This window comes from Zeus faber, assembly GCF_960531495.2.
Source record: "Zeus faber genome assembly, chromosome: 10".
Lineage (NCBI taxonomy): Eukaryota > Metazoa > Chordata > Actinopteri > Zeiformes > Zeidae > Zeus > Zeus faber.
In genome coordinates, this window is record NC_137199.1 from 10,440,628 (window position 1) to 10,463,585 (window position 22,958).

Here is a 22,958-nt window from a genome sequence, read left to right on the forward strand (position 1 = left end):
GTAATATAATCTAATTATATAAGTCTGATAATAGTATATGAATAATACACTAATATTGACCAGTCTAGACTATCTCCTCCACTGTCTCCCACGCTAGCTCCCAACTCCACTTAATATTTTCAATTGTAATATTTTAGGTAAAAGTGCGCATTCATAGATGTCCATTGTACGCATTCATCTCATATCTTGAATTAAGGCAGTAATATCGAGATTTAAGGGGGGGGGGGGGGGGATGAAGGTTTCTTCTTTATATGTTTACATTTATGTAGAAAGAATACAAAATAAATAGAATTTAAAAAAAAAAAAGGTGAAGTTCATTTGATACAAGTTCATCCGGTGCCTTTGGACGAATGGAACCGTTCAGAGCGCGCTCTTAGAATACATTAAAATACAGTAAAAACGGTGCTGTGTGGTGTTTTCGCACGTGCTGCTCGCAAACCGGAACTCCCAACGGTTATTATTTTTTTAATAATTATTATTTACTTTCAAGGCGTTTGATCGGATCATTTAGTCGGTTTTACATGCTCAATCACTGCGCCACTCAAGTCGAGCCCCTACGTCTCGGTGGGCATGGAGGTGGTGCGTTCCAGCACCGAGGGGGTGTCGCCACGGAGGGGCCATGTTGAATGTATTAAATCGCTCCCTGTTTAAAATCCGGGTCCAGATGAAGACGTCTCCTCATTTCTGGCAACACTCTCCCGAGGCGTCTGACGATGGAAGCCGCTGAAACAGATATTATCTCTGTAAGTACAACGGGTTGGATTGCAGAGCTGCGTGAAGGAACGGTCTTATCACTCTGTCTTCACAGTGATTTATATATGATATTTATATTTAATACCATGCGTTCTCGATATAATGTAATGGTGTAGGTCATCAGGTGTAATGAAGCATTATATATAAAAATAATAATAATAACAATAATGCGATACCAATGAAAGGCCAGTGACGCATTATCGCATCTTGGCTTCAGGAGCGTCTATAATAATGACATGCAAATGGAGCGCACTTCAACAAGCAAGCACGCAGTTTGGGAAAGAAAAACTAGGATCTTGCAGCTCAACACAAACCGTCAGCGCTGGTTGTCAGTGTACTGGGTGTGAGAAATATTTAAATGGTTTAAAAATTGAAATGCAAGGCAGACCAGTAGACAACTAGGGGGTAAAGAGGATAATCACATAAGCAGCAGCCTTTCTCTGAGAACATCATTGTGCATGTGTGAAGCCTTCCAAGGGGCTTGCTGTTTTGCTAATGTTCTGAAGAGTCCCACATGGCATCAGAAGGAATAACCGCGGTCCACGAGAGCAAGTCAGCCATAATAATGCAATGTTTTGCAGCGTCTTCATCGAGATTCTAACTTTGTAACAGAATAGAGAGACACTACAGTGATGAACTGCATCTTACAGGGTGTTTGACACGCTTTATTCACCACTAGGTATATACACTCACTGGACATCATTATGAACACTATACTAATACGGGGTAGGGCATCTCTTTGCTCTCTAAACAGCCTCAATTCTTCTTGCAACGGACTCCGCAAGATGTTGGAAACATTCCTTTGATATTCTGGTCCATGTTGACATGATTGCATCAACGCAGTTCCTGCAGATTTGTCAGCTGCACATTCATGCCAATCTCCTGTTCTTTGGGAAGGCCACTGAATAACATCGAACTCCCCTTGCGGCTGCCTGCGCGAGCACCTTGTGTCGATCACGCACATTTTGGTATTTTTTGGTATTTTTAGAGCTTCAAGATTTAAAGAGGTTTATTCGTCACATACATATACATACTTTTATACATATATGCAGTGAAATGTTATAGCTTATAGAACTTATTGTGCATAATCACCGGGTGCCATGACATTTCACTGCATATATGTATGACTGTATGTATATGTGTGTGACAAATAATCTCTTGAACTTGAACTTGAACTCAGTCACGGTCATGAAACCAGTTTGAGACTACTTTTGCTTTGTGACGTGGTGCATTATCATGCTGGAAGTAGCCATTCGAAGATGGGTAAATTGTGGCCATGAAGGGATTCACATGGTCACATTTGATTGGTATTAACGAGCATAAGGTGCGGCAAGAAAAAAATTCCCCACACCATAGCACCACGGCCACCAGCCTGGACTGTTGACACAAGGCAGGTTGGGTCCATGGATTCATGCTGTTGGCGCCAAATTCTGACCGACTCTACCATCCGTGTGCCTCAGCGGAAATCGAGATTCATCAGATCAGGCTACATTTTTCCAGTCTTCAACTGTCCAGTTTTGGTGAGCCCGTGCCCACCGCAGCCTCAGCTTTCTGTTCTTGGCTGACAGAAGTGGAACCCGACGTGGTCTTCTGCTGTTGTACTGTAGCCCATCCGCCTCCAGGTTCGACGTGCTTTCTGGGCTGTTTTTTTCTGCTCACCGCAATTGTACAGAGTGGTTATCTGAGTTACTGTAGCCTTTCTATCAGCTTGGTTTTTCGCACTATTCTCAGTCAACTCCAGAGACTGTTGCGCATCAAAATCCCAAGACTTACAGAAATACTCAAACCAGCCCTTCTGGCACCAACAATCACATAACGGTCGAAAACACTGAGATCACATTTCCCCCCCCCCTTTCTTATGGTTGACGTGAACGTCAACTGAAGCTGCTGACCCCTATCTGCATGGTTTTATGCATTGCACTGCTGCCACACGATTGGCTGATGAGATAATTGCATGAATAAGTAAGCGTATAGGGGTTCCTAATAAAGTGTTCAGCGAGTGCGTATTTCGAGGTATCGGATCGTTATCTTGATCACATTTTTTGTGTTCAGTTTTGATTATTTTGATGACACTTAATATTTGTAGATAGGCTTAATCGGGCTCAACAGGTTGTGGTAAAGCCTTATTGCTCAGACTTATGCGAATTCATATAATGCACGTTCTCACACCTTTAAAGCTGAACGCTGTTGGGGGGGATCTTCCATAGGGACTTTCCATTTACTTTTATTGGTCCATGTATGTACCTGTGTTTATGATTTGCATTGTGGATGAGGCAATGGGACATTGTTCAATATGTGTCTGGGCTGTTGGGATAAGGGAAAATAATGCATGGAAAAGGCAACAAACATTGAATATTCTGTGTGTTTATTGCAGAACGGAGACAAGCGGAATATGGAGCCCGCGGGCCATGTGGGGTTCGACACTCTTCCAGAGCAGCTGGTCACCAAGTCGGTCATGCAAGGGTTCTGCTTCAACATCCTCTGTGTAGGCACGTTTGAACCCGCGTCAAATCATTTCTCAAATGTGGCAATTCCGCACTACACTGTTGTGATAAAAGACTGTTTTTTTATGTATATCTATTTTTATCAAGGCACGATTTAATCACTGTGTATTACTTGAATTAACCCGAATTTTAGTGCTTTTAGCTCACCTCGTCTCTTTATTTTTCGTTGTGCAGGAGAAACAGGGATCGGCAAGTCAACATTAATGAACACTCTTTTCAACACGACGTTTGATAGCGTCAACTCCAACCATTATCAGAAGGATGTGCACCTACGGGCCAAAACCTATGATCTGCAGGAGAGCAACGTCCAGCTAAAGCTGACCATCGTAGACACTGTGGGGTTTGGAGACCAGATTGACAAGGGAGGAAGGTACTTGCTCAGCCGCCTGTCACTTTAATTTGCATAGCAAAAAAAAAAAAAAATCACGAGTGAAGATCTAAATGTGAGCAAATGTGAGCAAATATATTTTAGGGTGCTCTAATATCATGGATTGACAATAAGTGGTGTGTTATCGGTGGCGGTGGGGAAGTGGGTCCGAATTACGGATCAGATCCTGTCTTGTTGAAGCTTTCACGTTCTTCCCATGTTTGTGGTCTCAAAAGGCAGGCAGATTAGGTTAATCAGAGAATATAATATTCCCACAGTGTGTGTGTCAGTGTGTGGCCTTGCAATGGACTGGTGTGTCATTCAGGGTGTCTCCCTGCATTGCTCCCTTTTATTCAATTGGGATCTAGGCTACCTACAGTACAACTCTGATGAATGATTTCTCTTTTTTAACACCCGACTCGACCTTAGCTGGTTGTGTATTTCGTGCCGCCAGAGCTCCGCTTCAAACCAACGGAGGTCTGGAAAACTTCTCGGCAAATATTGTCAGATAATGAGACCTTGCAGGGGCAGTGGCGGCCATTCGATTGGCTCTGAGTTTGAAAGCACACGTCCCTGAAACGGCAACTCTGGTTTGTTTTTCTGTCTGGGGTGAAACAAATTTCTGGCCGTTCCGTAGAAGCTTTACCTTGTAAAAACATGACGCTTATTTCTCTTGTTTCAATTATAATACTCTCTGCAAACACATTTGATGGAGTGCCTTTGACGGAGTTCTTATCGTTGTCACCTCGTGAGTTCGCTAGACTATAAAGCAAATTTATTGCTCACCTGTGCCAGGCCCCGCCCCTGGCACCAGGCCCCGCCCCTGGCACCAGGCCCCGCCCCTGGCACCAGGCCCTGTCCCCTGGCATCAGACCTCGCCTCCTAGTGTGCAATTTTATTTGGTTTGAAGCGTGACAACACATGGTTTCGCCGCCGCTTTTCTCACCACTTTTTCTGCTTGATTTTCTCCACACCTCAGTGAGCTTAACACAAAGGTCTGGCTACATGAGATTAAGAGGTGGTGGATACACAATTACCATCGCATGTTTGATCAGCATTGGGCATTAATCACTCTTACTCTGTAGCCGCCTTTGCTCTGCTCTGGATTAGATGTGCAACTAGATTTGGGAATGACCGGTAAAACGAATGCAATCTTGATCGACATTTTAGTGCTGGGACTGCAGAGACGGTATCGTGCTGATATTCTTGGCTGTTCCAGAGTTTGTAACCAAGATACGAATACGCCTCTAGAAAAGCAAGCAGAGTCCCTGCTTCTGTATGCTAACGGCGACGGAAGATGTGTGCATGTGCGTGAAAGCAGTGCCGATGATACATTTTGCTCCCTTTGCAGCTATAAACCCATTGTTAAATACATTGATGCGCAGTTTGAGCATTACCTTCAAGAGGAGCTCAAAATCAAACGCTCTCTGCTTAACTACCACGACACGCGAATCCACGTCTGTCTACATTTCATCGCCCCGACCGGCCACTCTCTCAAGTCTCTGGATCTGGTCACCATGAAGACACTGGACAGCAAGGTAAGCTCTCCACCCGGTGTGGTGTGATGAGGCGGTCAGGGCGCGTTGGTCTGCAATTTCCAACCATCTCGCTCGTCCACAGGTGAACATCATCCCCGTCATTGCCAAGTCGGACACACTATCCAAGATCGAGTTGGACAAATTCAAGATGAGGATCATGAGTGAATTGGGGAGCAACGGCGTGCAGATCTATCACTTCCCCACAGACGATGAGGCCGTGACGGATATAAACTCAACCATGAATGTGAGTCGACACATAATGGCGACAATTGCACACACATCCCTGCAGGAAAAGACACACACACGCGCACACACACACACACACACACACACACACCAGCTATGAGGCACACGACCAGAGGGTGCATGTGTATAACAGTATATCGTAATAGCTGCTGCTGAATAAATATTGCAATTTCATTCACTGAATGAATGATGTTTCTACTCAGTCTTGAGTTAATTTGATGAAGTACATATTTTAAGGAACTCAAACAAAAAAACAAACCCAAATGTTTAGAACTGTGAAGAATGTAAAGATATAGTAGATACTGTATACCCGAAAGAGCTATCGATACATTAGACGTTCCTATTTTGTCATATTGATCAGACGTGTGTTTTCAAATAAAAAAACTTTCTTACATTACTCTGATTCCTATTTATATTACTGATTCCTATATATGTTGTTTCTACTTAGGTATATATTTTCTATATATTCTATATTGTTTATAGTGCTTACCTTGATTCTTACTTACTTTTAGTTACAACAACTCTTTATTGATGCTTTCTATTTTCTGCTGTCACTTTTTGCTTCTGTAACTGTGCAAATTTCCCCGTTGTGGGACTAATAAAGGTTTATTCTATCTTAACATGTTTTAAAAAGTGCAAAAGCTTTCCCACATGTCGTACAGGCATTTACTGCTGCTAATGCAAAAAATCGACTTAGTTGACTTCGAAGACATAAAAAAAGTATTTTTTTCCGGGAAATACGTAAATTGCTTTATTCTATTATTCTATTATGGCGGTGATTGAGCTTGTTTGTGGGAGACTGTCCCTCGGCCAGAAGACTCCTGCAAGTTTCCTTTTACAGACAACCAATTCATTCTCTGTGATCCCATACTTTGACCTCCTTGGAGAGGAGACTAAAGAAGCAATATTACCTCAGAGTATTATTCCACAACTCCACCGTTTTGTTTTTTTTGCAATGCTGACCTCTGCGGTAGACGGACAGGGTGATGAGCAAAGAAGTGTAAATAAACAGCAGTCGGATAATGGATCTGAACGAGCAGTTTCCTTCGTTACAGGCACATCTTCCCTTTGCAGTGGTTGGAAGTTTAGAAGAGGTTGTAATAGACAACAAGAAGATGAGAGCGAGGCTTTACCCCTGGGGATCCGTGCTGGGTAAGTGCGTCCAGCACTGAGCATGACTGTTGTTGTGGGTAAAATACCTATAACCGTACTATGGACATCCTGCCGATAGAGTGGCGTCTCTGTGAGTAAAGGATGTTGGAATAATATGAATCTCACCCCGCGAGGATGTGAATTCTAAATCCACGCTTCATCTATTCCAGTGGACAATGAGAACCACTGTGACTTTGTGAAGCTCAGGGAAATGCTGCTTCGCATCAACATGGAGGATCTCAAACAGCGAACGCACGAGTGCCACTACGAGCTTTACCGCCGCGGCAAACTGGAGGAGCTGGGCTTCAAGGACACGGACCCCGAAAACAAGCCCTTCAGGTGAGCGCCGGGGTGGGGCGGGTCGCGGGAAAAAAAACGGTACCTCGGCGCCCGCCTCAAAATAACTAGGAGTAGAAAAATCATCGTCTGTGACCAACCCCCCTTGTATCCTGACCAACAGCCTGCAGCAGATGTACGAGACCAAGAGGAAGGAGTTTCTGCTCGAGCTGCAGAACAAGGAGGCGGATATGAAGACAATGTTTGTCAATAAAGTCAAGGAGGCGGAGGCGTCGCTGCACCTAAAAGAAAAAGAGGTAAGCCGTGGGAAAAAAAACAACAACAAAAAAAATAGTGTAAACAGATTTGGGAATGTTTCTCTCGTCGTACCACGTGTTGACGGTCCGGTTACGTAATGTCGTCCTCGTCGGGGTCACACCGCATTTTGCATCCCATCTTCTCCACCCCAACCTCTCCAGCACCACGAGAGGGTTGAGCATCTGAAATGGCAACACCACCAGGAGGGGCGGAAGCTGTTGGAGAGGAAGCGGGAGCTGGAGGAGGAGATGAAGGCCTTCAACAAGCGGAAGGCTGCTGTGGAGAAGCTCATCTGCCAGTCAATCAAGAAAGACAAGGAGAAAAAGAAGTAGGTTTTGCCTTTTTAACTCCGTCTTTATCGCTTTCTCTTCTGTTCCTCTGCTTCTAATTCATTTGGGTTGCTTCTTCCGAGTCAATTAGCAATTCCGCTAATTAGTGATTTGACGAAATTCTCGATACAAAATCGAAGATAATCAGTGATATGGCCCCCGTTCCTCGGCCCGCGGACGTGCACTTCTGCCGGGCCGCGCTGAGAGCCGCGGAGTGAGGACGTGACGAATGAGATAGCGCTTTCCTCGCCAGGAGCCACGGTGGCTCGGAAAGCGATACGCGGACAGATTGGGTCCGACATTGTGTGCGCAGACACTGTGGGAGGGTCCCAGTTTATGCGAGGCCGCCAGATGCTCTCGTCCCTCCACGCTGACCCGGCAGACGGCGTCGCAGACAGGGGCCTTCCTGCTCACGCGTGGCCAGGTGATGCGAGCGGTGACATGTCCACAATACATAGATGGATAGATGGATAGATAGATGGATGGATGGACGGACGGGCGGGCGGGCGGACGGACAGATAAGTTACTTTTGCGGTGTCAGCTAATACGGAAGCAATGGAATTCAAGCATTTTAAAGAAGAAAATGGCAATAAATGGAAAATGCGGAAATATATAACAAACGGTTTACTGTACACAATAAAATACGACCATATACTCTAAACCCAATGATAAACAACAAATGATATAACCGAAACCCCAAAAAATGAACTGGAAAAATTTGTCATATACAATAACTAATGAAATGAAGCTCGCAGTGAAACAGAAAGCTGAACCTGAAGATGAGGGGAAAAAATGGTAATTAACTATACACCTAGTGAGAACAACATGAAATACAAGCCTAAGAAAGGGATAAATATAACAACAGAAAAATAAACCAAGTAACAGTAACCACAATGGCCATAAGCGTCAATATGAACAGTAGGCATTTGATCTGAGCCGATGTTGGTGATCATCTGAGCCCTCCGATGAGGAAGACGAAGGCTGGATCTGAAAACACTCAACGCCTAAATGTTATTTTTCGGGTGTTCAAAGTATATCTCGGTCATTTCTTTTTTTTTTTTTTTTTTTTTTGTTGACCTCCACTGTCTCCATTTCCATTCCGTCATATTCATCAACGCCTTTTGTTTTGCCATTTTTCTTTCTGTCCCCCCCCCTCTTTTAGTTGATTTGCGGAGCGATCATCCAGGGAAACCAGGAATGTGTCTTACGTCGGCATGGGAAAAGGGGACATTTGACGGCACTTAATGACATTGTCTGCTTGACGCAAAGACACTGTGACAACGCATGTATGTGAGCAAGAGTGCCGGGCTGGCCATAAGCCGCTGTGTGTTCACGGATCAAAAAGGTAGCTATGAGCGGTGGATTTAATGTGTCCCCCGATGCTGACGCTGCGAGACGCGTCAAAACAAAGCCACAGACTGCTGTCATAACACAGCTTGTGTTGTTTTATGTTCTTGCCATGAATGTGTGATCGTCCGCCTTTGGAAATGTCATTCACTTGGCAGCAGATTCTCACCCATCCTCCTGAGGTGTCCACGGCATCGAGGTCCGATTGAGCCGACGGTCGTGGGTTTGTCCGCGGGTTGAGAAAGAATTTGCTTTGTATATTAACTCATGTAGATTGCTGTAAATTTCTTTAACCTACATATGGAATTATTACACTTTACTGCCCCAGTATAATATATATTCAGCATAACAGGCTATACTGTAATGACTGATGCGGTTGAATTATTCAACGGCTGTTTACGGTAATACAGATTGTAATCTGCAGGGATATATTGATATACAGATGTTTTTCAACCAAAAGGTTTTGTTATGAGACTTATTTTTTCTAGAAAACATTATGCAAAAGGACAGGCCTGGTTTACAGCAATAGCTTGCCTTTACATACAAATAAAGAATGGTAAAACAAAACACTGCATGCGTTCATCTGTCTGTTGTTTTTTTTATTTATTTTTTTTTAATATACATTTCTGAAGAACCATCCCATCAACCATCTACAGTACATCAAGAGACACTATCGTAGGTATGGTCTCCTTAAAATACCCAAACACGGTACTCAAACACGTCATCATCATTAAACACGATCGTTCATTTACGTCAGCAATGTTGAATATTGTGTACTAATTTTTCAAGGAAAGTGTTATAATATAACTGTGTTCTAATCAATGACATGGCTTTTCTTTTTTTCTCGTAGCTTCTTTAGTCTTCCATCAGCCTGCTCCTTAACCTCGGGAAGAAATATGAATTAGAAGACCTTCGCATCTGAACCACGTCTAAAGATTTCCAATTAAAAACAAAAAACTTTGTATTTTTTTTAAACACTTTTCAATAAATATTCCTCATTGTGACACTTGTGGAATTGTGGGGCCAAGCTCTTTCCCTGCAGATTTATTGATAAGCAGTAGCAGTAGCTTGATCCAGCATGGTTTCTGCATGGTCTTTGAACGCCAAATATCAGAAGATGAGTATAGCTACAACCACAGAACCTAGGTTTTTTTGGACTAAATGTTTGGTTCAATTTTGCCGGCTTTTTTTTTCTCTCAGAGATTTAATCACAAGCACTTTAAATAAACCATGGCTAAACTATTGTTTTATTTTATCTGTGAAGCTGATAGCCAATTTTATTATAAATAATCAGGTTTTGTGTTGAATAGATCAGAACTATTTTAGATTTTAGACAAACAGTATCTAGTCTTGTGGGTTCATTTACCATAAATGATACTCATCTCAGGCCAAGAATATTAATATTATATCAATGCCTATAGAAGATCTGTGGATTTGTATTTTTTGCTGAAATAAATACCTACATTGAAAACATGGCACTCATGTTGTTTTGTTATATTGTCATGTTGTTTTGTTATATTGTCATGTTGTTATGTTATATTGTCATGTTTTGTCATATTGCCATGTTGTTTTGTTATATTGTCATGTTTTGTCATATTTCCATGTTGTTTTGTTATATTGTTATGTTATATTGTCATGTTGTTTTGTTATATTGCCATGTTTTGTTATGTTGTCATGGTTTGTTATATTGTCATGTTTTGTTATATTGTCATGTTGTTTTGTTATATTGCCATGTTTTTTTATATTGTCATGTTTTGTTATATTGCCATGTTTTGTTATGTTGTCATGTTTTGTTATATTGCCATGTTTTTTTTATATTGTCATGTTTTGTTATATTGTCATGTTGTTTTGTTATATTGTCATATTGCCATGTTGTTTTGTTATATTGTCATGTTGTTATGTTATATTGCCATGTTTTGTTATGTTGTCATGGTTTGTTATATTGTCATGTTTTGTTATATTGTCATGTTGTTTTGTTATATTGCCATGTTTTTTTATATTGTCATGTTTTGTTATATTGCCATGTTTTGTTATGTTGTCATGTTTTGTTATATTGCCATGTTTTTTTTATATTGTCATGTTTTGTTATATTGTCATGTTGTTTTGTTATATTGTCATATTGCCATGTTGTTTTGTTATATTGTCATGTTGTTATGTTATATTGTCATGTTGTTTTGTTATATTGCCATGTTTTGTTATGTTGTCATGGTTTGTTATATTGTCATGTTTTGTTATATTGTCATGTTGTTTTGTTATATTGCCATGTTTTGTTATGTTGTCATGGTTTGTTATATTGTCATGTTTTATTATATTGTCATGTTGTTTTGTTATACTGCCATGTTTTGTTATGTTGTCATGTTTTGTTTTATTGTCATGTTTTGTTATATTGCCATGTTTTGTTATGTTGTCATGTTTTGCTAATTGTCATGTTGCTTTGTTATATTGTCATGTTGCTTTGTTATATTGTCATTTTGTTTTTTTATATTGTCATGTTTTGTTATATTGCCATGTTTTTTTTATATTGTCATGTTTTGTTATATTGTCATGTTGTTTTGTTATATTGTCATGTTTTGTCATATTGCCATGTTGTTTTGTTATATTGCCATGTTGTTTTGTTATATTGTCATGTTGTTATGTTATATTGTCATGTTGTTTTGTTATATTGCCATGTTTTGTTATGTTGTCATGGTTTGTTATATTGTCATGTTTTGTTATGTTGTCATGGTTTGTTATATTGTCATGTTTTGTTATATTGTCATGTTGTTTTGTTATATTGTCATGTTGTTATGTTATATTGTCATGTTGTTTTGTTATATTGCCATGTTTTGTTATGTTGTCATGGTTTGTTATATTGCCATGTTTTGTTATGTTGTCATGGTTTGTTATATTGTCATGTTTTGTTATATTGTCATGTTGTTTTGTTATATTGCCATGTTTTGTTATGTTGTCCTGTTTTGTTATATTGTCATGTTTTGTTATATTGTCATGTTGTTTTGTTATATTGCCATGTTTTGTAATGTTGTCATGTTTTGTTATATTGTCATGTTTTGTTATATTGTCATGTTGTTTTGTTATATTGCCATGTTTTGTTATGTTGTCATGTTTTGTTATATTGTCATGTTGCTTTGTTATATTGTCATTTTGTTTTTTTATATTGTCATGTTTTGTTATATTGTCATGTTGTTTTGTTATATTGCCATGTTTTGTTATACTGTCAGGTTTTGTTATATTGTCATGTTGTTATGTTATATTGTCATGTTTTGTATTGCCATGCTGTTGTGTGATATTGTCATGTCTTCTTATATTGCCATGTTTTTTTATATTGTCATGTTGTTTTGTTATATTGCCATGTTTTGTTATATTGTCATGTTGTTTTGTTATATTGTCATGTTGTTTTCTTCTGTTGTCATGTTGTTTTGTTATATTGCCATGTTTTGTTATATTGTCATGTTGTCATGTTTTGTTGTATTGTCGTTTTGTTTTGTTATATTGTCATGATTTGTTGTATTGTCATGGTGTTTTGTTATATTGCCATGTTTTGTAATATTGCCATGTTTTGTAATATTGCCATGTTGTTTTGTCATATTGCCATGTTTTGTTATATTGCCATGTTGTTTTGTCATATTGCCGTGTTTTGTTATATTGCCATGTTGTTTTGTTGTATTGCCATGTTTTGTTATATTGTCATGTTTTGTTATATTGACATGTTGTTTTGTTATATTGTCATGTTTTCTATTGCCATGTTGTTTTGTTATATTGTCATGTTGTTTTGTTATATTTTCATATTGTTTTGTTATATTGTCATTTTGTTTTGTTATATTGTCATTTTGTATTGTTATATTGCCATGTTGTTTTGTTGTATTGCCATGTTTTGTTGTATTGTCATGTTGTTTTGTTATATTGCCATGTTTTGTTATATTGTCATGTTTTGTTATATTGTCATGTTGTTTTGTTATATTGTCATGTTTTCTATTGCCATGTTGTTTTGTTATATTGTCATGTTGTTTTGTTATATTTTCATATTGTTTTGTTATATTGTCATTTTGTTTTGTTATATTGTCATTTTGTATTGTTATATTGTCATGATTTGTTGTATTGTCATGGTGTTTTGTTATATTGCCATGTTTTGTAATATTGTCATGTTTTGTAATATTGCCATGTTTTGTAATATTGCCATGTTGTTTTGTCATATTGCCGTCTTTTGTTATATTGCCATGTTGTTTTGTTATATTGCCATGTTTTGTTGTATTGTCATGTTGTTTTGTTATATTGCCATGTTTTGTTATATTGTCATGTTTTGTTATATTGTCATGTTGTTTTGTTATATTGTCATGTTTTCTATTGCCATGTTGTTTTGTTATATTGTCATGTTTTGTTATATTGTCATGTTGTTTTGTTATATTGTCATGTTTTCTATTGCCTTGTTTTTTTGTTATATTTTCATATTGTTTTGTTATATTGTCATTTTGTTTTGTTATATTGTCATTTTGTATTGTTATATTGTCATGTTGTTTTGTTGTATTGTCATGTTTTATTTTATTGACATGTTGTTTTGTTATATTGTCGTGTTGTGTTAAATTGTCATGTTGTTTGTCATATTGTCATGTTTTGTTATGTTGTCATGGTTTGTTATATTGTCATGTTTTGTTATATTGTCATGTTGTTTTGTTATATTGTCGTGTTGTTATGTTATATGTTATATTGTGTGGCACGGTGGCGCAGTGCATTGCACTGCTGCCTCACAGCAAGAAGGTCCTGGGTTCGATTCCCGCCTGGGGCGCTGTTGGCACCGTGCTCTGGCGGGTTATCTTCCAAAAAACAGGAGCCAGCTGTGGAGTTTGCATGTTCTCCTCGTGCTCACATGGGGTTTCCTCCACCTCACGTCAGTAAGGACCCCCACCAAAAACATGCACCCATCATCGTCTGACCAGCGATGGACACTTATCACCTGGTCCCCGGGCGCGTCCACGTATGCTGCCCACTGCTCCTGGCTGTGCCCCCGGAGGAAGGACAAGCCAGGATGGGTCAAATGCAGAGGATCCATTTCACCGGCCACCATCAAGTGTGTGTGCAAGCATGTGTTGTGGAGTGTCGTGTGACGATTAAAGACTGTTTCTTCTTTCTATGTTGTTTTGTTATATTGTCATGTTTTGTTATATTGTCATGTTGTTTTGTTATATTGTCATGTTGTTATGTTATATGTTATATTGTGTGGCACGGTGGCGCAGTGCATTGCACTGCTGCCTCACAGCAAGAAGGTCCTGGTTCGATTCCCGCCTGGGGCGCTGTTGGCACCGTGCTCTGGCGGGTTATCTTCCAAAAAACAGGAGCCAGCTGTGGAGTTTGCATGTTCTCCCCGTGCTCACATGGGGTTTCCTCCACCTCACGTCAGTAAGGACCCCCCTCAAAAACATGCACCCATCATCGTCTGACCAGCGATGGACACTTATCACCTGGTCCCCGGGCGCGTCCACGTATGCTGCCCACTGCTCCTGGCTGTGCCCCCGGAGGAAGGACAAGCCAGGATGGGTCAAATGCAGAGGATCCATTTCACCGGCCACCATCAAGCATGTGTGTGTGTGCAAGCATGTGTTGTGGAGTGTCGTGTGATGATTAAAGACTGTTTCTTCTTTCTATGTTGTTTTGTTATATTGTCATGTTTTGTTATATTGTCATGTTGTTTTGTTATATTGTCATGTTGTTATGTTATATTGTCATGTTGTTTTGTTATATTGCCATGTTTTGTTATGTTGTCATGTTTTGTTATATTGTCATGTTTTGTTAAATTGTCATGTTTTGTTATATTGCCATGTTTTGTTATGTTGTCATGTTTTGTTGTATTGTCATGTTGTTTTGTTATGTTGTCATGGTTTGTTATATTGTCATGTTTTATTATATTGTCATGTTGTTTTGTTATATTGCCATGTTTTGTTATGTTGTCATGTTTTGTTATATTGTGATGTTGTTTTGTTATATTGCCATGTTGTTTTGTTATATTGTCATGTTTTGTTATATTGTCATGTTGTTTTGTTATATTGCCATGTTTTGTTATGTTGTCATGTTTTGTTATATTGTCATGTTGCTTTGTTATATTGTCATTTTGGGTTTTTTATATTATCATGTTTTGTTATATTGTCAGGTTTTGTTATATTGTCATGTTGTTATGTTATATTGTCATGTTTTGTATTGCCATGTTGCTTTGTTATATTGTCATGTTGTTTTCTTCTAGTGTCATGTTGTTTTGTTATATTGCCATGTTTTGTTATATTGTCATGTTGTCATGTTTTGTTGTATTGTCGTTTTGTTTTGTTATATTGTCATGATTTGTTGTATTGTCATGGCGTTTTGTTATATTGCCATGTTTTGTAATATTGCCATGTTTTGTAATATTGCCATGTTGTTTTGTCATATTGCCGTGTTTTGTTATATTGCCATGTTGTTTTGTTATATTGCCATGTTTTGTTGTATTGTCATGTTGTTTTGTTATATTGCCATGTTTTGTTATATTGTCATGTTTTGTTATATTGTCATGTTGTTTTGTTATATTGTCATGTTTTGTATTGCCATGTTGTTTTGTTATATTGTCATGTTGTTTTGTTATATTTTCATGTTGTTTTGTTATATTGTCATTTTGTTTTGTTATATTGTCATTTTGTATTGTTATATTGTCATGTTGTTTTGTTGTATTGTCATGTTTTATTTTATTGAAATGTTGTTTTGTTATATTGTCGTGTTTTGTAATATTGCCATGTTGTTTTGTTATACGGCCATGATGTTTTGCTATATTGTCGTGTTTTGTTGTATTGTCATGTTTTGTTATATTGCCATGTTTTGTTATATTGTCATGTTTTGTTATATTGCCATGTTTTGTTATATTGCCATGTTTTGTTATATTGTCATATTTTGTATATTGTCATGTTGTTTTGTTATATTGTCATGTTTTGTATTGCCATGTTGTTTTGTTATATTGTCATGTTTTGTATTGCCATGTTGTTTTGTTATATTGTCATGTTGTTTTATTATATTGCCAGGTTGTTTTGTTATATTGTCATGTTTTGTTATATTGTCATATTTTGTTATATTGTCATGTTGTTTTGTTTTATTGTCATCTTTTGTATTGCCATGATGTTTTGTTATAGTGTAATTTTGTTTTGTTAGATTGCGGTGTTTTTTTATATTGCCATGTTGTTTTGTTATATTGTCATGTTGTTTTGTTATATTTCCATGTTTTGTTGTATTGTCATGTTTTGTTATATTGTCATGTTGTTTTGTTATATTGTCATGTTTTGTATTGCCATGTTGTTTTGTTATATTGTCATGTTTTATTTTATTGACATGTTGTTTTGTTATATTGTCGTGTTGTGTTAAATTGTCATGTTGTTTTGTCATATTGTCATGTTTTGTTATATTGCCATGTTTTGTTATATTGCCATGTTGTTTTGTCATATTGTCATGTTTTATTATATTGTCATGTTTTGTTATATTTCCATGTTGTTTTGTTAAATTGTCATGTTGTTTTGTCATATTGTTGTGTTTTATTATATTGTCATGTTTTGTTATTTTTCCATGTTGTTTTGTTATATTTCCATGATGTTTTGTGACATTGTCATGTTGTTTTGTTATATTGTCATGTTTTGTTATATTGTCATATTTTGTTATACTGCATGTTGTTTTGTTATATTGTCATGTTTTGTTATATTGTCATATTTTGTTATACTGCATGTTGGTTTGTTATATTGGCATGTTTTGTATTGCCATGTTGTTTTGTTATATTGTCATGTTGTTTTGTTATATTGTCATGTTGTTTTGTTTTATTGCCATTTTTTGTTATATTGTCATGTTGTTTTGTTATATTGTCATGTTTTGTTATATTGTCATGTTTTGTTATATTGTCATATTTTGTTATATTGTCATGTTTTGTATTGCCATGTTGATTTGTTATAGTGTAATTTTGTTTTGTTCTATTGTCATGTTGTTTTGTTACATTGTCATGTTGTGTTGTTATATTGTCATGTTTTGTTATATTGTCATGATTTATTATATTGCCATGTTCTTTTGTTATATTGTCATGATTTATTATATTGCCATGTTGTTTTGTTATATTGTCATGATTTATTATATTGCCATGTTGGTTTGTTATATTGTCATGTTTTGTTATATTACCATGTTGTTTTTTATATTGTCATGTTGTTTTGTTATATTTTCATGTTTTGTATTCCCATGTTGTTTTGTTATATTGTCATGTTTTGTTATATTGTCATGTTGTTTTGTTATATTTTCATGTTTTGTATTCCCATGTTGTTTTGTTGTATTGTCATGTTTTGTTTATTGCCATGTTTTATTATATTGCCATGTTGTTTTGTTATATTGCCATGTTTTATCATATTGCCATGTTGTTTTGTTATATTGCCATGTTGTTCTGTTATATTGTCATGTTGTGTTGTTATATTGTCATGTTTTGTTATATTGCCGTGTTGTTTTGTTCGATTGTCATGTTTCGTTATATTGTCATGTTGTCATGTTTTATTATATTATATGTGGTTTTATTATATTGTCATGTTTTGTTATATTGCCATGTTGTTTTGTTATTTTGCCATGTTGTTTTGTTATATTACACCGCCATGTTGTTTTGTTATATTGTCATGTTGTTTTGTTATATTACACCGCCATGTTGTTTTGTTATATTGTCATGTTGTTTTGTCATATCGCCATGTTGTTTTGTTATATAATATTGCCATGTTGTTTTGTTATATTATACCGCCATGTTGTTTTGTTATATTGTCATGTTGTTTTGTTATATTATACCGCATGTTGTTTTGTTATATTGTCATGTTGTTTTGTCAAACCCATGTTGTTTTGTTATATTATATTGCCATGTTGTTTTGTGATATTATACCGCCATGTTGTTTTGTTATATTGTCATGTTGTTTTGTTATATTACACCGCCATGTTGTTTTGTTATATTGTCATGTTGTTTTGTCATATCGCCATGTTGTTTTGTTATATTATATTGCCATGTTGTTTTGTTATATTATACCGCCATGTTGTTTTGTTATATTGTCATGTTGTTTTGTTATATTGCCATATTGTTTTGTTATATTAAACCGCCATGTTGTTTTGTTATATTGTCATGTTATTTTGTTATATTGTCATGTTGTTTTGTTATATTGACATATTGTTTTGTTATATTATACCGCCATGTTGTTTTGTTATATTGTCATGTTCTTTTGTCATATCGCCATGTTGTTTTGTTATATTAAACCGCCATGTTGTTTTGTTATATTGTCATGTTGTTTTGTTATATTGTCATGTTGTTTTGTCATATCGCCATGTTGTTTTGTTATATGAAACCGCCATGTTGTTTTGTTATATTGTCATGTTGTTTTGTTATATTGTCATGTTGTTTTGTTATATTGTCATGTTGTTTTGTCATATCGCCATGTTGTTTTGTTATATTAAACCGCCATGTTGTTTTGTTATATTGTCATGTTGTTTTGTCATATCGCCATGTTGTTTTGTTATATTAAACCGCCATGTTGTTTTGTTATATTGTCATGTTGTTTTGTCATATCGCCATGTTGTTTTGTTATATTAAACCGCCATGTTGTTTTGTTATATTGCCATGTTGTTTTGTTATATTGTCATGTTGTTTTGTTATATCGCCATGTTGTTTTGTTATATTAAACCGCCATGTTGTTTTGTTATATTGTCATGTTGTTTTGTTATATTGTCATGTTGTTTTGTCATATCGCCATGTTGTTTTGTTATATTAAACCGCCATGTTGTTTTGTTATATTGTCATGTTGTTTTGTTATATCGCCATATTGTTTTGTTATATTAAACCGCCATGTTGTTTTGTTATATTGTCATGTTATTTTGTTATATTGTCATGTTGTTTTGTTATATTGACATGTTGTTTTGTCATATCGCCATGTTGTTTTGTTATATTAAACCGCCATGTTGTTTTGTTATATTGTCATGTTGTTTTGTTATATTGTCATGTTGTTTTGTCATATCGCCATGTTGTTTTGTTATATTAAACCGCCATGTTGTTTTGTTATATTGTCATGTTGTTTTGTTATATCGCCATGTTGTTTTGTTATATTATACCGCCATGTTGTTTTGTTATATTGTCATGTTGTTTTGTCATATCGCCATGTTGTTTTGTTATATTATATTGCCATGTTGTTTTGTTATATTAAACCGCCATGTTGTTTTGTTATATTGTCATGTTGTTTTGTTATATTAAACCGCCATGTTGTTTTGTTATATTGTCATGTTGTTTTGTAATATTGTCATGTTGTTTTGTTATATTGTCATGTTGTTTTGTCATATCGCCATGTTGTTTTGTTATATTGTCATGTTGTTTTGTTATATCGCCATATTGTTTTGTTATATTAAACCGCCATGTTGTTTTGTTATATTGTCATGTTGTTTTGTCATATCGCCATGTAGTTTTGTTATATTGTCATGTTGTTTTGTTATATTGTCATGTTGTTTTGTTAAATTGCCATGTTGTTTTGTTATATTATATCACCATGTTGCTTTGTTATATTGCCATGTTGTTATGTTATATTATATCACCATGTTGTTTTGTTAAATTGCCATGTTGTTTTGTTATATTATATCACCATGTTGCTTTGTTATATTATATCACCATGTTGCTTTGTTATATTATATCACCATGTTGCTTTGTTAAATTGCCATGTTGTTTTGTTATATTATATCACCATGTTGTTTTGTTATATTGCCATGTTGTTTTGTTATATTATATCACCATGTTGCTTTGTTATATTGTCATGTTGTTTTGTTAAATTGCCATGTTGTTTTGTTATATTATATCACCATGTTGCTTTGTTATATTGTCATGTTGTTTTGTTATATTGCCATGTTGTTTTGTTATATTATATCACCATGTTGCTTTGTCATATCGCCATGTTGTTTTGTCATATTGTCATGTTGTTTTGTTAAATTGCCATGTTGTTTTGTTAAATTGCCATGTTGTTTTGTTATATTATATCACCATGTTGCTTTGTTATATTGTCATGTTGTTTTGTTAAATTGCCATGTTGTTTTGTTATATTATATCACCATGTTGCTTTGTCATATCGCCATGTTGTTTTGTCATATTGTCATGTTGTTTTGTTATATTATATCACCATGTTGCTTTGTCATATCGCCATGTTGTTTTGTCATATTGTCATGTTGTTTTGTTATATTGCCATGTTGTTTTGTTATATTATATCGCCATGTTGTTTTGTCATATTGTCATGTTGTTTTGTTATATTGCCATGTTGTTTTGTTATATTATATCACCATGTTGTTTTGTCATATTGTCATGTTGTTTTGTTATATTGCCATGTTGTTTTGTTATATTATATCACCATGTTGCTTTGTTATATTGCCATGTTGTTTTGTTATATATCACCATGTTGTTTTGTTATATTGCCATGTTGTTTTGTTATATTATATCACCATGTTGCTTTGTTATATTGCCATGTTGTTTTGTTAAATTGCCATGTTGTTTTGTTATATTATATCACCATGTTGCTTTGTTATATTATATCACCATGTTGCTTTGTTAAATTGCCATGTTGTTTTGTTATATTATATCACCATGTTGCTTTGTCATATCGCCATGTTGTTTTTTCATATTGTCATGTTGTTTTGTTAAATTGCCATGTTGTTTTGTCATATTGCCATGTTGTTTTGTCATATTGTCATGTTGTTTTGTTATACTGCCATGTTGTTTTGTCATATTGTCATGTTGTTTTGTTAAATTGCCATGTTGTTTTGTCATATTGTCATGTTGTTTTGTTATATTGCCATGTTGTTTTGTTATATTATATCACCATGTTGTTTTGTCATATTGTCATGTTGTTTTGTTATATTGCCATGTTGTTTTGTTATATTATATCACCATGTTGCTTTGTTATATTGTCATGTTGTTTTGTTATATTGCCATGTTGTTTTGTTATATTATATCACCATGTTGTTTTGTCATATTGTCATGTTGTTTTGTTATATTGCCATGTTGTTTTGTTATATTATATCACCATGTTGCTTTGTTATATTGTCATGTTGTTTTGTTATATTGCCATGTTGTTTTGTTATATTATATCACCATGTTGCTTTGTTATATTGTCATGTTGTTTTGTTAAATTGCCATGTTGTTTTGTTATATTATATCACCATGTTGCTTTGTTATATTATATCACCATGTTGCTTTGTTAAATTGCCATGTTGTTTTGTTATATTATATCACCATGTTGCTTTGTCATATCGCCATGTTGTTTTGTCATATTGTCATGTTGTTTTGTTAAATTGCCATGTTGTTTTGTCATATTGCCATGTTGTTTTGTCATATTGTCATGTTGTTTTGTTATACTGCCATGTTGTTTTGTCATATTGTCATGTTGTTTTGTCATATTGTCATGTTGTTTTGTTATACTGCCATGTTGTTTTGTCATATTGTCATGTTGTTTTGTTAAATTGCCATGTTGTTTTGTCATATTGTCATGTTGTTTTGTTATATTGCCATGTTGTTTTGTTATATTATATCACCATGTTGTTTTGTCATATTGTCATGTTGTTTTGTTATATTGCCATGTTGTTTTGTTATATTATATCACCATGTTGCTTTGTTATATTGTCATGTTGTTTTGTTATATTGCCATGTTGTTTTGTTATATTATATCACCATGTTGCTTTGTTATATTGTCATGTTGTTTTGTTATATTGCCATGTTGTTTTGTTATATTATATCACCATGTTGCTTTGTTATATTGTCATGTTGTTTTGTTATATTGCCATGTTGTTTTGTTATATTATATCACCATGTTGCTTTGTTATATTGTCATGTTGTTTTGTTAAATTGCCATGTTGTTTTGTTATATTATATCACCATGTTGTTTTGTCATATTGTCATGTTGTTTTGTTAAATTGCCATGTTGTTTTGTTATATTATATCACCATGTTGCTTTGTTATATTGTCATGTTGTTTTGTTAAATTGCCATGTTGTTTTGTTATATTATATCACCATGTTGCTTTGTTATATTGTCATGTTGTTTTGTTAAATTGCCATGTTGTTTTGTTATATTATATCACCATGTTGTTTTGTCATATTGTCATGTTGTTTTGTTAAATTGCCATGTTGTTTTGTTATATTATATCACCATGTTGCTTTGTTATATTGTCATGTTGTTTTGTTAAATTGCCATGTTGTTTTGTTATATTATATCACCATGTTGCTTTGTTATATTATATCACCATGTTGCTTTGTTATATTGTCATGTTGTTTTGTTAAATTGCCATGTTGTTTTGTTATATTATATCACCATGTTGCTTTGTTATATTGTCATGTTGTTTTGTTATATTGCCATGTTGTTTTGTTATATTATATCACCATGTTGCTTTGTCATATCGCCATGTTGCTTTGTTATATTGTCATGTTGTTTTGTTAAATTGCCATGTTGCTTTGTCATATCGCCATGTTGCTTTGTTATATTGCCATGTTGTTTTGTTAAATTGCCATGTTGTTTTGTTATATTATATCACCATGTTGCTTTGTTATATTGTCATGTTGTTTTGTTAAATTGCCATGTTGTTTTGTTATATTATATCACCATGTTGCTTTGTCATATCGCCATGTTGCTTTGTTATATTGTCATGTTGTTTTGTTAAATTGCCATGTTGTTTTGTTATATTATATCGCCATGTTGCTTTGTTTTATTGACATGTTTTGTTATCACCCTACAAACCAGCCAGCGCTTCCAGACTGTTCCAGAGACCCGTGCGGTTTCGGATGTGCCACGAAAAACTGTATGAATACGCAAATAATTATTTAGCAAATCCCTGCGGCCCGGGTGTGTCGGCTGTCCTGGCCGTCCGCACGGTCGGATCTCGCCAACGCGACGTTCGGCAATAACGACGGCGACGGAGGGTTTCGCTCGATCGGCGGAGGACTGCGCGACCCACGAGCGCGACGCGCGGCCAGCCATTGGCTCGCCGACGTCCGAGGGGCGGGTCTTAACGCGTGACGAAAAGAAAAACGCGCGACGTCGTCGTCACGCGACCAATCCGGCGACTGTACGCGCGTCCGCGGGGTGGGTCTTAAGCGCGCGTTAC

General features: G+C 35.8%; 1 protein-coding gene across 1 annotated transcript; it reads left to right on the top strand.

The window, feature by feature from the left end:
• Positions 1-713: 713 nt before the first annotated feature.
• LOC307235862 (septin-8-A-like) lies at positions 714-9,735 on the top strand (the record flags this gene model as incomplete). Its single annotated transcript, XM_080008120.1, has 10 exons — positions 714-743; positions 3,128-3,242; positions 3,432-3,627; positions 4,976-5,162; positions 5,245-5,406; positions 6,464-6,560; positions 6,731-6,899; positions 7,021-7,153; positions 7,316-7,482; positions 9,681-9,735. 10 exons carry the CDS (start codon positions 714-716, stop codon positions 9,733-9,735), a joined length of 1,311 nt encoding a protein of 436 aa, XP_079864246.1.
• Positions 9,736-22,958: the final 13,223 nt, after the last annotated feature.